The 12,635-nt window shown below is 48.6% G+C and overlaps 1 protein-coding gene across 7 annotated transcripts in view; it reads right to left on the bottom strand.

Annotated features, from left to right (window-relative positions):
* The window catches only part of LOC118380174 (disabled homolog 1-like), a 370,535-nt gene that overhangs the window by 64,897 nt on the left and 293,003 nt on the right, over positions 1-12,635 (bottom strand). For all 7 annotated transcript variants that reach the window (XM_052459061.1, XM_052459057.1, XM_052459038.1 and 4 more), the window contains exon 2: positions 2,047-2,313. In XM_052459061.1, coding sequence (XP_052315021.1) covers positions 2,047-2,116 — 70 coding nt within the window. In that variant the 5' untranslated portion in view covers positions 2,117-2,313. The remainder of the gene's footprint in view (positions 1-2,046; positions 2,314-12,635) is intronic.

Here is a 12,635-nt window from a genome sequence, read left to right as displayed (position 1 = left end):
CCCACACACACTGGACTCGTCCCCAAACACACACACTGGACTCTACCCACACACACACACAATGGATTCTACCCACACACACACACACAAACTGGACTCTACTCACACACACACACACTGGACTCTGCCCACACACACACACTGGACTCCACCCCGCATACCCACTGGACTCTACCCACCCACCCACACACACATTTTAATCTACCCCCCCACACACGCAAACACAATGGACTCTACCCACACACACACAATGGACTCTACCCACCCACACTGGACTCTACCCACCCACACACACACACACTGGACTCTACCCACACACACACACACACACACACACACACACACACACACACACACACACACACACACACACACACACACACAGGACTCTACCCACCCACACTGGACTCTACCCCCACACACACACACAATGGACTCTCCCCACCCACACACACCCACACACACACCCTGGAATCTACACCCCCACACACACAAACACATACTGGACTCCACCCCTCCTACCCACACACACACTGGACTTGTCCCCAAACACACATACACTGGACTCTACCCACACACTGGACAATACTCACACACACACACACACTGGACTCTACCCACCCAAAAACACCAAGGACTCTACCCAAGAACACGCACATTGGACTCTACGAACCCACCTACATACACACACATACATTGGAATCTAACACACACCCTCTCACCCTCTCTCCCTCTCTCCCTCTCACCCTCTCTCCCTCTCACCCTCTCTCCCTCTCACCCTCTCACCCTCTCACCCTCTCTCCCTCTCTCCCTCTCACCCTCTCTCTCTCCCTCCCTCCCTCTCACCCTCTCACCCTCCCTCTCACCCTCTCTCTCCCTCCCTCCACCCCTCCCTCCCTCTCACCCTCTCTCCCTCTCAGTAGAGAGCTAGGAACAGAACGAGAGAGGCAGCAGATATGAGGCAGCAGCCTGCAGTCATAGTGATGTTGGCAGCCATGGGATCCCCCATTTAGGCTTAATGGTCCTCAGCTGTCCCACTGTCACTGTTTTATTATCACCCGGAGTGTGTGTCCACTGTAACAGCTTTATCACCCTCTCTGGCAGCCTGCGATTGTAACAGCATACTAACTACCAGCCCAGCGGGGAAGAGGGGAACGGAGGGGGTAGACAGCTCTCATTTATTAGGCCTGAAAACACTACTGAAACAAAGATAGGGAGGGGGGAGAAAGTGAGAGAGAGGGGGGTGGGGACAGAGAGGTGAAGATAGAGATGGAGGATGAAGGAGAGGTTAAGTGTATAATAGTCAGTCCTCTACATGGGGTAGCAGACTGGATCTGAAACCTCAAAATACATGGAGATCATAGAGCAGTGCAGGCCTGTGACACACACAGATTTCCACATCCCCCAAGAGCAGGGGTAAGCTACCATGTTCCTGGAGAGTCACAGGGTATAAAGGAGGTTGCTTTAACTGACCTGGAAGACTTCACCTGGTCTTTCAGGTGGGTTAAGGCAACACCCTGCGACTGTCCAGGAACAGGGTTGCCTACCCCTGAACCCCTAACACTGTTTCTACAGGGTTCACAGCAGACAGACTGGCTCTGGGTGGAAAGCAGTTGGAACAAATACAATTGCATTTGTCTTTCATTGACCTCAGATGTGTGTTGTGTGTGGGGGATGTGCAAGTGGGAACACAACAATGTGTGTTTACCTCCATAATGTGTTGTGCCAGTGTCAGTGACAGAGTGCCCGCTTTGGGACTCACACCTACTGTTTAGTGAATCACTGTGTGACTGATGGGCTGGGTCTGGGGGTGAGGACACATGGGTACGGATCATTTCAGAGCCATCTGTCTGGCGCTGAGAGAGATGGGCACACACACTGGCATCACCTCTGCCCCGACACCTGTACCCATACACCTGTTACCTACAGCTCAACACCTGCCTTGCACCTGAAGATGAACGATCAAATGACAGCACCGTAACACTTAACACAGGTAAGCATGAAGGCCTTATGAAGCATTATGAAGCCGTTATGAAGCATTATTACCTTTCCTCCTGGAGTCTCTCCTGACGCTGGGCCTGACAGCTGGCTGTAGCTCAGCCTCTGTTGACATCATCAGGCTCCGCTCCGCCGGCCCAACGGCCGGTTCGATCCGGTTCTGCTCCGGTCTGGCTACGAGGGTCCACTTCACAACGTCAGCGTCGATTGCGTGCGTGTTTGTGAGGGCGCCGTGTGTGTGTGTGGGCCCACAGGCTCATGGGAGAAGAAGGGGCTCTAGCCCTGACACAACATCCCACACACACTTACAGAGAGCTGGGGAAAAAAAGAGAGAGATAAGCAAGGAGAGAGGGAGAGAAAGGGAGAGAGCAAGAGATAAGCAAGGAGAGAGGGAGAGAAAGGGAGAGAGATAAGCAAGGAGAGAGGGAGAGAGAGAGATAGATAAGCAAGGAGAGGGAGAGAAAGGGAGAGAGAGAGAGAGAGATAAGCAAGGAGAGAGGGAGAGGAAGGGAGAGAGAGAGAGATAAGCAAGGAGAGAGGGAGAGAAAGGTAGAGAGAGAGAGAGAGAGAGAGGTAAGCAAGGAGAGAGGGAGAGAAAGGGAGAGAGAGAGATAAGCAAGGAGAGAGGGAGAGAAAGGGAGAGAGAGAGAGAGGAGCAAGGAGAGAGGGAGAGAAAGGGAGAGAGAGAGAGATAAGCAAGGAGAGAGGGAGAGAAAGGGAGAGAGAGAGAGATAGATAAGCAAGGAGAGGGAGAGAAAGGGAGAGAGAGAGAGAGAGATAAGCAAGGAGAGAGGGAGAGAAAGGTAGAGAGAGAGAGAGAGAGAGAGAGAGAGAGGTAAGCAAGGAGAGAGGGAGAGAAAGGAGAGAGAGAGATAAGCAAGGAGAGAGGGAGAGAAAGGGAGAGAGAGAGAGAGGAGCAAGGAGAGAGGGAGAGAAAGGGAGAGAGAGAGAGAGAGATAAGCAAGGAGAGAGGGAGAGAAAGGGAGAGAGAGAGAGATAAGCAAGGAGAGAGGGAGAGAAAGGGAGAGAGAGAGAGAGAGGAGCAAGGAGAGAGGGAGAGAAAGGGAGAGAGAGAGATAAGCAAGGAGAGAGGGAGAGAAAGGGAGAGAGAGAGAGAGAGGAGCAAGGAGAGAGGGAGAGAAAGGGAGAGAGAGAGAGAGATACGCAAGGAGAGAGGGAGAGAAAGGGAGAGAGAGAGAGGAGCAAGGAGAGAGGGAGAGAAAGGGAGAGAGATAAGCAAGGAGAGAGGGAGAGAAAGGGAGAGAGAGAGATACGCAAGGAGAGAGGGAGAGAAAGGGAGAGAGAGAGAGGAGCAAGGAGAGAGGGAGAGAGAGAGAGATAAGCAAGGAGAGAGGGAGAGAAAGGGAGAGAGAGAGAGGAGCAAGGAGAGAGGGAGAGAAAGGGAGAGAGAGAGAGGAGCAAGGAGAGAGGGAGAGAAAGAGAGAGAGAGAGATAAGCAAGGAGAGAGGGAGAGAAAGGGAGAGAGAGAGAGAGAGGAGCAAGGAGCAAGGAGAGAGGGAGAGAAAGGGAGAGAGAGAGAGAGGAGCAAGGAGAGAGGGAGAGAAAGGGAGAGAGAGAGAGAGAGAGGAGCAAGGAGGGAGAGAAAGGGAGAGAGAGAGAGAGAGAGAGAGAGAGAGGAGCAAGGAGAGAGGGGGAGAAAGGGAGAGAGAGATAAGCAAGGAGAGAGGGAGAGAAAGTGAGAGAGAGAGAGAGAGAGAGAGAGAGAGAGAGAGAGAGAGAGAGAGAGAGAGAGAGAGAGGAGCAAGGAGAGAGGGAGAGAAAGGGAGAGAGAGATAAGCAAGGAGAGAGGGAGAGAAAGGGAGAGAGAGAGAGATAAGCGAGGAGAGAGGGAGAGAAAGGGAGAGAGAGAGAGGAGCAAGGAGAGAGGGAGAGAAAGGGAGAGAGAGATAAGCAAGGAGAGAGGGAGAGAAAGTGAGAGAGAGAGAGAGAGAGGAGCAAGGAGAGAGGGAGAGAAAGGGAGAGAGAGAGAGAGAGATAAGCAAGGAGAGAGGGAGAGAAAGGGAGAGAGAGAGAGGAGCAAGGAGAGAGGGAGAGAAAGGGAGAGAGAGATAAGCAAGGAGAGAGGGAGAGAAAGGGAGAGAGAGAGAGAGGAGCAAGGAGAGAGGGAGAGAAAGGGAGAGAGAGAGAGGGGAGCAAGGAGAGAGGGAGAGAAAGGGAGAGAGAGATAAGCAAGGAGAGAGGGAGAGAAAGGGAGAGAGAGAGAGAGAGGAGCAAGGAGAGAGGGAGAGAAAGGGAGAGAGAGAGATAGAGGAGCAAGGAGAGAGGGAGAGAAAGGGAGAGAGAGATAAGCAAGGAGAGAAAGGGAGAGAGAGAGAGAGATAAGCAAGGAGAGAGGGAGAGAAAGGGAGAGAGAGAGAGGAGCAAGGAGAGAGGGAGAGAAAGGGAGAGAGAGATAAGCAAGGAGAGAGGGAGAGAAAGGGAGAGAGAGAGAGAGGAGCAAGGAGAGAGGGAGAGAAAGGGAGAGAGAGAGAGGGGAGCAAGGAGAGAGGGAGAGAAAGGGAGAGAGAGATAAGCAAGGAGAGAGGGAGAGAAAGGGAGAGAGAGAGAGAGAGGAGCAAGGAGAGAGGGAGAGAGGAGCAAGGAGAGAGGGAGAGAAAGGGAGAGAGAGAGAGAGAGGAGCAAGGAGAGAGAAAGGGAGAGAGAGATAAGCAAGGAGAGAGGGAGAGAAAGGGAGAGAGAGAGAGATAAGCAAGGAGAGAGGGAGAGAAAGGGAGAGAGAGAGAGATAAGCAAGGAGAGAGGGAGAGAAAGGGAGAGAGAGAGATAAGCAAGGAGAGAGGGAGAGAAAGGGAGAGAGAGAGAGAGATAAGCAAGGAGAGAGGGAGAGAGAGAGAGAGATAGTTAGTGCATGTATTATTTTGCAGCAGCAGCACATCAATACAGAAGCTCTCCCAGTAACACTATGGAGGAGACAGGGGCGATATTAGACATCCTTCCCTCCTCCCTGCCCCCTCCTTCTTAACAGTCTGTCCTCAACCCTCATGCCCTAATGCCCCCATGTACTCTTGGTCTATCTGTCTCCTGTCAGTTGATAATTGTCCATAATGGGGAACACAGGAAACCCACCGACAGACCATTCCTACCGACAGACCATTCCTACCGACAGACCATTCCTACCGACAGACCATTCCTACCGACAGACCATTCCTACCAACAGAACACAAACAGAAGCAGGCACATGCACACGCACAAACGCAAGCCAGAAACCGCTGACAATATTCTTTATCTGAGTGAAACATGCTGGAGATGTACTGTATGAGTCACTCCAATTACTGCTATTATGATCTCTCTGCCTCTGCAGAATGAAGGGAGAGAGACCAGAGCGAGAGAGAGGGAGGAGAAAGGACACTAATGCAACCTCCAGCATATTCCCTCATCTTTCTTTCTTACTCTCCCTTTTCTCTCTACTAACTGAAAATAGGTTCAGCTAGATATCCTTTATTTCGAACAGACTTTCCTTAATTTCTAACAGACTGTGATTCATTTCTAGCAGACTGTCCTTCATTTCTAGCAGACTGTCCTTCATTTCTAGCAGACTGTCCTTCATTTCTAGCAGACTGTCATTCATTTCTAGCAGACTGTCATTCATTTCTAGCAGACTGTCCTTCATTTCTAGCAGACTGTCCTTCATTTCGCATCGGCACTTCGCTCCGCAGGTAGTATAACTTTTTCATTACATTTCATTACATTTCATTATAGTACAACGGTTTGATTTGTCTAATCTCAGCAATTTCTTCTTAGCTAGCTACATAGCCGTCTTTGTATCAAAGATAATTGCATAATTATCGTATTTCGTCGTCCTAACGTAGTCTTCACTGCTATTTGCCCAGCAGCTAGCCAGCTAGCCAGCTAGCAAACGCCCACCGATTAGCAGCACTGTAGTAACTATTACACTCAACTGAACGACTTGATTAGTGTAGTGTTAGCTAGCTACATAGCTGTCTTTGCTGTCTTCGTATCCAAGATAATTGTGTAGTTTAGAGTGTGTAGTATTAGAGTGATTATCTTAATTTACCGAGGTTAGCTAGCCAGCTATTTGTCGTCCTTAACGTAGGAGACTCTGCTAGCTAGCCAACAGCTAACAGCTAACAGCTAGCCAACGTCTACTGAATAGAACTCAACAACCCGGTCGCATTCACAGGTAGTATCACATTTTCATTTCATTTCATTACAGTACAACGGTTTGATTTGTTTGATCGTAGCTAGCTACATAACTAGCTACATAGCCGTCTTTGTATCAAAGATAATTGTGTAGTCTAGAGCGATTTTCTAGGTTAGCTAGCCAGCTATTGTCGTTCTTTTAACGCAACGTAACGTAAACAACACTGCTAGCTAGCCAGCTAGCCCCCAAATAGCAGCACTGCAGAAACTATTACACTCAACGGAACGACTTGATTAGTGTAGTGTCAACAACGCAGCCACTGCCAGCTAGCCTACTTCAGCAGTACTGTATCATTTTAATAATTTTAGTCAATAAGATTCTTGCTACTTAAGCTTAACTTTCTGAACATTCGAGACGTGTAGTCCACTTGTCATTCCAATCTCCTTTGCATTAGCGTAGCCTCTTCTGTAGCCTGTCAACTATGTGTCTGTCTATCCCTGTTCTCTCCTCTCTGCACAGACCATACAAACGCTCCACACCGCGTGGCCGCGGCCACCCTAATCTGGTGGTCCCAGCGCGCACGACCCACGTGGAGTTCCAGGTCTCCGGTAGCCTCTGGAACTGCCGATCTGCGGCCAACAAGGCAGAGTTCATCTCAGCCTATGCCTCCCTCCAGTCCCTTGACTTCTTGGCACTGACGGAAACATGGATCACCACAGACAACACTGCTACTCCTACTGCTCTCTCTTCGTCCGCCCACGTGTTCTCGCACACCCCGAGAGCTTCTGGTCAGCGGGGTGGTGGCACCGGGATCCTCATCTCTCCCAAGTGGTCATTCTCTCTTTCTCCCTTACCCATCTGTCTATCGCCTCCTTTGAATTCCATGCTGTCACAGTTACCAGCCCTTTCAAGCTTAACATCCTTATCATTTATCGCCCTCCAGGTTCCTCGGAGAGTTCATCAATGAGCTTGATACCTTGATAAGCTCCTTTCCTGAGGACGGCTCACCTCTCACAGTGCTGGGCGACTTTAACCTCCCCACGTCTACCTTTGACTCATTCCTCTCTGCCTCCTTCTTTCCACTCCTCTCCTCTTTTGACCTCACCCTCTCACCTTCCCCCTACTCACAAGGCAGGCAATACGCTCGACCTCATCTTTACTAGATGCTGTTCTTCCACTAACCTCATTGCAACTCCCCTCCAAGTCTCCGACCACTACCTTGTATCCTTTTCCCTCTCCTCTCATCTAACACCTCCCACACTGCCCCTACTCGGATGGTATCGCGCCGTCCCAACCTTCGCTCTCTCTCCCCCGCTACTCTCTCCTCTTCCATCCTATCATCTCTTCCCTCTGCTCAAACCTTCTCCAACCTATCTCCTGATTCTGCCTCCTCAACCCTCCTCTCCTCCCTTTCTGCATCCTTTGACTCTCTATGTCCCCTATCCTCCAGGCCGGCTCGGTCCTCCCCTCCCGCCCCGTGGCTCGACGAGTCATTGCGAGCTCACAGAACAGGGCTCCGGGCAGCCGAGCGGAAATGGAGGAAAACTCCTGGCATCCTTTCACTCCCTCCTCTCTACATTTTCCTCCTCTGTCTCTGCTGCTAAAGCCATTTTCTACCACTCTAAATTCCAAGCATCTGCCTCTAACCCTAGGAAGCTCTTTGCCACCTTCTTCTCCCTCCTGAATCCTCCTCCCCCTCCCCCCCTCCTCCCTCTCTGCAGATGACTTCGTCAACCATTTTGAAAAGAAGGTCGACGACATCCGATCCTCGTTTGCTAAGTCAAACGGCACCGCTGGTTCTGCTCACACTGCCCTACCGCTGGCTACGTCCCTTCCGTCTTCAAGAGAGCGAGAGTTTCACCCCTTCTGAAAAAACCTACACTCGATCCCTCCGATGTCAACAACTACAGACCAGTATCCCTTCTTTCTTTTCTCTCCAAAACTCTTGAACGTGCCGTCCTTGGCCAGCTCTCCCGCTATCTCTCTCTGAATGACCTTCTTGATCCAAATCAGTCAGGTTTCAAGACTAGTCATTCAACTGAGACTGCTCTTCTCTGTATCACGGAGGCGCTCCGCACCGCTAAAGCTAACTCTCTCTCCTCTGCTCTCATCCTTCTAGACCTATCGGCTGCCTTCGATACTGTGAACCATCAGATCCTCCTCTCCACCCTCTCCGAGTTGGGCATCTCCGGCGCGGCCCACGCTTGGATTGCGTCCTACCTGACAGGTCGCTCCTACCAGGTGGCGTGGCGAGAATCTGTCTCCTCACCACGCGCTCTCACCACTGGTGTCCCCAGGGCTCTGTTCTAGGCCCTCTCCTATTCTCGCTATACACCAAGTCACTTGGCTCTGTCATAACCTCACATGGTCTCTCCTATCATTGCTATGCAGACGACACACAATTAATCTTCTCCTTTCCCCTTCTGATGACCAGGTGGCGAATCGCATCTCTGCATGTCTGGCAGACATATCAGTGTAGATGACGGATCACCACCTCAAGCTGAACCTCGGCAAGACGGAGCTGCTCTTCCTCCCGGGAAGGACTGCCCGTTCCATGATCTCGCCATCACGGTTGACAACTCCATTGTGTCCTCCTCCCAGAGCGCTAAGAACCTTGGCGTGATCCTGGACAACACCCTGTCGTTCTCAACTAACATCAAGGCGGTGGCCCGTTCCTGTAGGTTCATGCTCTACAACATCCGCAGAGTACGACCCTGCCTCACAGAGAGGAGGAAGATATTCAGCATGTTGTCCTATGACGGTGGCTCAGCATTAACATATCGCACAATTAAGAAGCATAACAACAAAAACAACAACACTTACAACAAAACAACCACCTTAAACAACAATCCTGAATACTGCAATGCTCGCTGATTTGGACCGTTCTGTTTTAGTTTGAATGTAAAACATGAAGGAGAAAGGACCATAAGTTGATCCCTGGTGTAAAAAGGTTGAGAACTCTGTTCTACTGTATGAATCAGCTGTCCTTGTTATCCTGGATTGAGCTGAGAGAGGGAGACATGAACATGGCTTAGTGTGTCTGCAGAACGAGAGGAGAGCAGGACGGGGAGAGGAGGACAGGGGGAGGAAACGAGAAGTGAATTGGATGTCAGTAAGTGGGGCGCAGCCAACATTTGTGTGTGTGTGTGTGTGTGTGTGTGTGTGTGTGTGTGTGTGTGTGTGTGTGTGTATAAACCGGGGCCTGTCAAGAGGAGCTTAATGCCCAAAAATCATCTGTTTCTACAGGCACACAGAGAGATGGAGGAGGGAAGATAGCAGGGGCAAACCATGCACAGTCTATTCTCTTTCTGTTCCTGGTCAATGTAAATGTCCCTTTCACTCTCTCTCAGGTTAATTGTGTTCTGTCCATCAGGCTCAGGGCGAAATTAGCATCTACACTCAACCAGCCACTCAGCTCTCTACGAATAATAAACTACCTTTCTCTCATTATTCTGCTCTCTCTCCCCTATCCTTCCCCTCTCTCTGTGTTCATAATTCCTCTTTCTCTCTCTCTGTGTGTTCATAATTCCTCTCTCTCTGTGTTCATAATTCCTCTTTCTCTCTCTCTCTGTGTTCATAATTCCTCTTTCTCTCTCTCTGTGTGTGTTCATAATTCCTCTTTCTCTCTCTCTCTGTGTGTTCATAATTCGTCTTTCTCTCTCTCTCTGTGTGTTCATAATTTCTCTCTCTCTCTCTCTCTCTGTTCATAATTCCTCTTTCTCTCTCTCTCTCTGTGTGTTCATAATTCCTCTTTCTCTCTCTCTGTGTGTTCATAATTCCTCTTTCTCTCTCTGTGTGTGTGTTCATAATTCCTCTTTCTCTCTCTCTCTCTCTGTGTTCATAATTCCTCTTTCTCTCTCTCTCTCTGTGTTCATAATTCCTCTTTCTCTCTCTCTCTGTGTGTTCATAATTCCTCTTTTCTCTCTCTCTGTGTGTTCATAATTCCTCTTTCTCTCTCTCTCTGTGTGTTCATAATTCCTCTTTCTCTCTCTCTCTGTGTGTTCATAATTCCTCTTTCTCTCTCTCTGTGTGTGTTCATAATTCCTCTTTCTCTCTCTCTGTGTGTTCATAATTCCTCTTTTTCTCTCTCTCTGTGTGTTCATAATTCCTCTTTCTCTCTCTGTGTGTGTTCATAATTCCTCTTTCTCTCTCTCTCTCTGTGTTCATAATTCCTCTTTCTCTCTCTCTGTGTGTTCATAATTCCTCTTTCTCTCTCTCTCTGTGTGTTCATAATTCCTCTTTCTCTCTCTCTGTGTGTGTTCATAATTCCTCTTTCTCTCTCTCTGTGTGTGTTCATAATTCCTCTTTCTCTCTCTCTCTGTGTGTTCATAATTCCTCTTTCTCTCCCTCTGTGTGTGTTCATAATTCCTCTTTCTCTCTCTCTGTGTGTGTTCATAATTCCTCTTTCTCTCTCTCTGTGTGTTCATAATTCCTCTTTTTCTCTCTCTCTGTGTGTTCATAATTCCTCTTTCTCTCTCTCTGTTCATAATTCCTCTTTCTCTCTCTCTGTGTGTTCATAATTCCTCTTTCTCTCTCTGTGTGTGTGTTCATAATTCCTCTTTCTCTCTCTCTCTGTGTGTTCATAATTCCTCTTTCTCTCCCTCTGTGTGTGTTCATAATTCCTCTTTCTCTCTCTCTGTGTGTGTTCATAATTCCTCTTTCTCTCTCTCTCTGTGTTCATAATTCCTCTTTCTCTCTCTCTCTGTGTGTTCATAATTCCTCTTTCTCTCTCTCTCTGTGTGTGTTCATAATTCCTCTTTCTCTCTCTCTGTGTGTTCATAATTCCTCTTTCTCTCTCTGTGTGTGTGTTCATAATTCCTCTTTCTCTCTCTCTCTGTGTGTTCATAATTCCTCTTTCTCTCCCTCTGTGTGTGTTCATAATTCCTCTTTCTCTCCCTCTGTGTGTGTTCATAATTCCTCTTTCTCTCTCTCTGTGTGTGTTCATAATTCCTCTTTCTCTCTCTCTCTGTGTTCATAATTCCTCTTTCTCTCTCTCTCTGTGTGTTCATAATTCCTCTTTCTCTCTCTCTCTGTGTGTGTTCATAATTCCCCCCCTCTTGCTCTCTCCCTCCCCCCATGCTGGGAGTTTTTTGGAGTTTGAGTGTTTGGTGTGGAGAGCTCTGTCCTAACTTAAATGTCTGTAAATGTAAATGTTTCTATGGTGGAGGGTTAATGCACTGTTTGTTTTAGCGGTACCCACTGGGAGGAAGAGGACAGAGTTTTAGTTTCCTGGGGGTTTGGAATGTGTGGTGTGCGTGATGGCTTCGCAGCCTAGCGCGGAGGAGACGCTGTCGTTGCGGCATGGATTCAGGTGTGTTCCTGAGAATGGAGTTAAGGTGGAGGAGTTTCTGCCTGCTGTCGGTGACCAGGTAGGATGCTGTCGGTGAACAGGTAGGATGCTGTCGGTGAACAGGTAGGATGCTGTCGGTGAACAGGTAGGAGCTGAATTTCTACATTCCGCTTCAAGAATGAATAAAGCTGTCGCTGTGTTCATGAAACTAGTCAATTTGGTGGGTAGAGGTTAATTGCTTGTGGAATAGTTCGAAGGGGTGTCTTGGTGCCAGTTTATTCTCTTTCTACCCCCTCGACCAGGGTGGTAGTTGCAAATGTCCCTCCGTTTACTATGGATGATCAAATCAGGAAAGAGCTGAGTTGTTTTGGTAAGTTTGCTAGTGGGTTTTGTGTACAGTTTGCTAGTGGGTATTGTGTACAGTTTGCTAGTGGGTTTTGTGTACAGTTTGCTAGTGGGTTTTGTGTACAGTTTGCTAGTGGGTTTTGTGTACAGTTTGCTAGTGGGTTTTGTGTACAGTTTGCTAGTGGGTTTTGTGTACAGTTTGCTAGTGGGTTTTGTGTACAGTTTGCTAGTGGGTTTTGTGTACAGTTTGCTAGTGGGTTTTGTGTACAGTTTGCTAGTGGGTATTGTGTACAGTTTGCTAGTGGGTTTTGTGTACAGTTTGCTAGTGGGTTTTGTGTACAGTTTGCTAGTGGGTTTTGTGTACAGTTTGCTAGTGGGTTTTGTGTACAGTTTGCTAGTGGGTTTTGTGTACAGTTTGCTAGTGGGTTTTGTGTACAGTTTGCTAGTGGGTTTTGTGTACAGTTTGCTAGTGGGTTTTGTGTACAGTTTGCTAGTGGGTATTGTGTACAGTTTGCTAGTGGGTTTTGTGTACAGTTTGCTAGTGGGTTTTGTGTACAGTTTGCTAGTGGGTTTTGTGTACAGTTTGCTAGTGGGTATTGTGTACAGTTTGCTAGTGGGTTTTGTGTACAGTTTGCTAGTGGGTTTTGTGTACAGTTTGCTAGTGGGTTTTGTGTACAGTTTGCTAGTGGGTTTTGTGTACAGTTTGCTAGTGGGTTTTGTGTACAGTTTGCTAGTGCGTTTTGTGTACAGTTTGCAGGTTTTCAGGCAGATGCCGTCAAGCATGTTGCTTCGTTCCGGAGGAAAGTGTTCATGTTTCTGAATAACAATGAGCAACAGCTAAATGTGCATTTTAAAGTGAGGCATGGGGAGGGGCTCTACG

The sequence above is a fragment of the Oncorhynchus keta genome, chromosome 1, assembly GCF_023373465.1.
Source record: "Oncorhynchus keta strain PuntledgeMale-10-30-2019 chromosome 1, Oket_V2, whole genome shotgun sequence".
In the NCBI taxonomy this organism is placed as follows: Eukaryota; Metazoa; Chordata; class Actinopteri; order Salmoniformes; family Salmonidae; genus Oncorhynchus; species Oncorhynchus keta.
The sequence above is the reverse complement of the archived record's forward strand: the minus strand, read 5'-3'. Positions and strand labels throughout refer to the sequence as shown.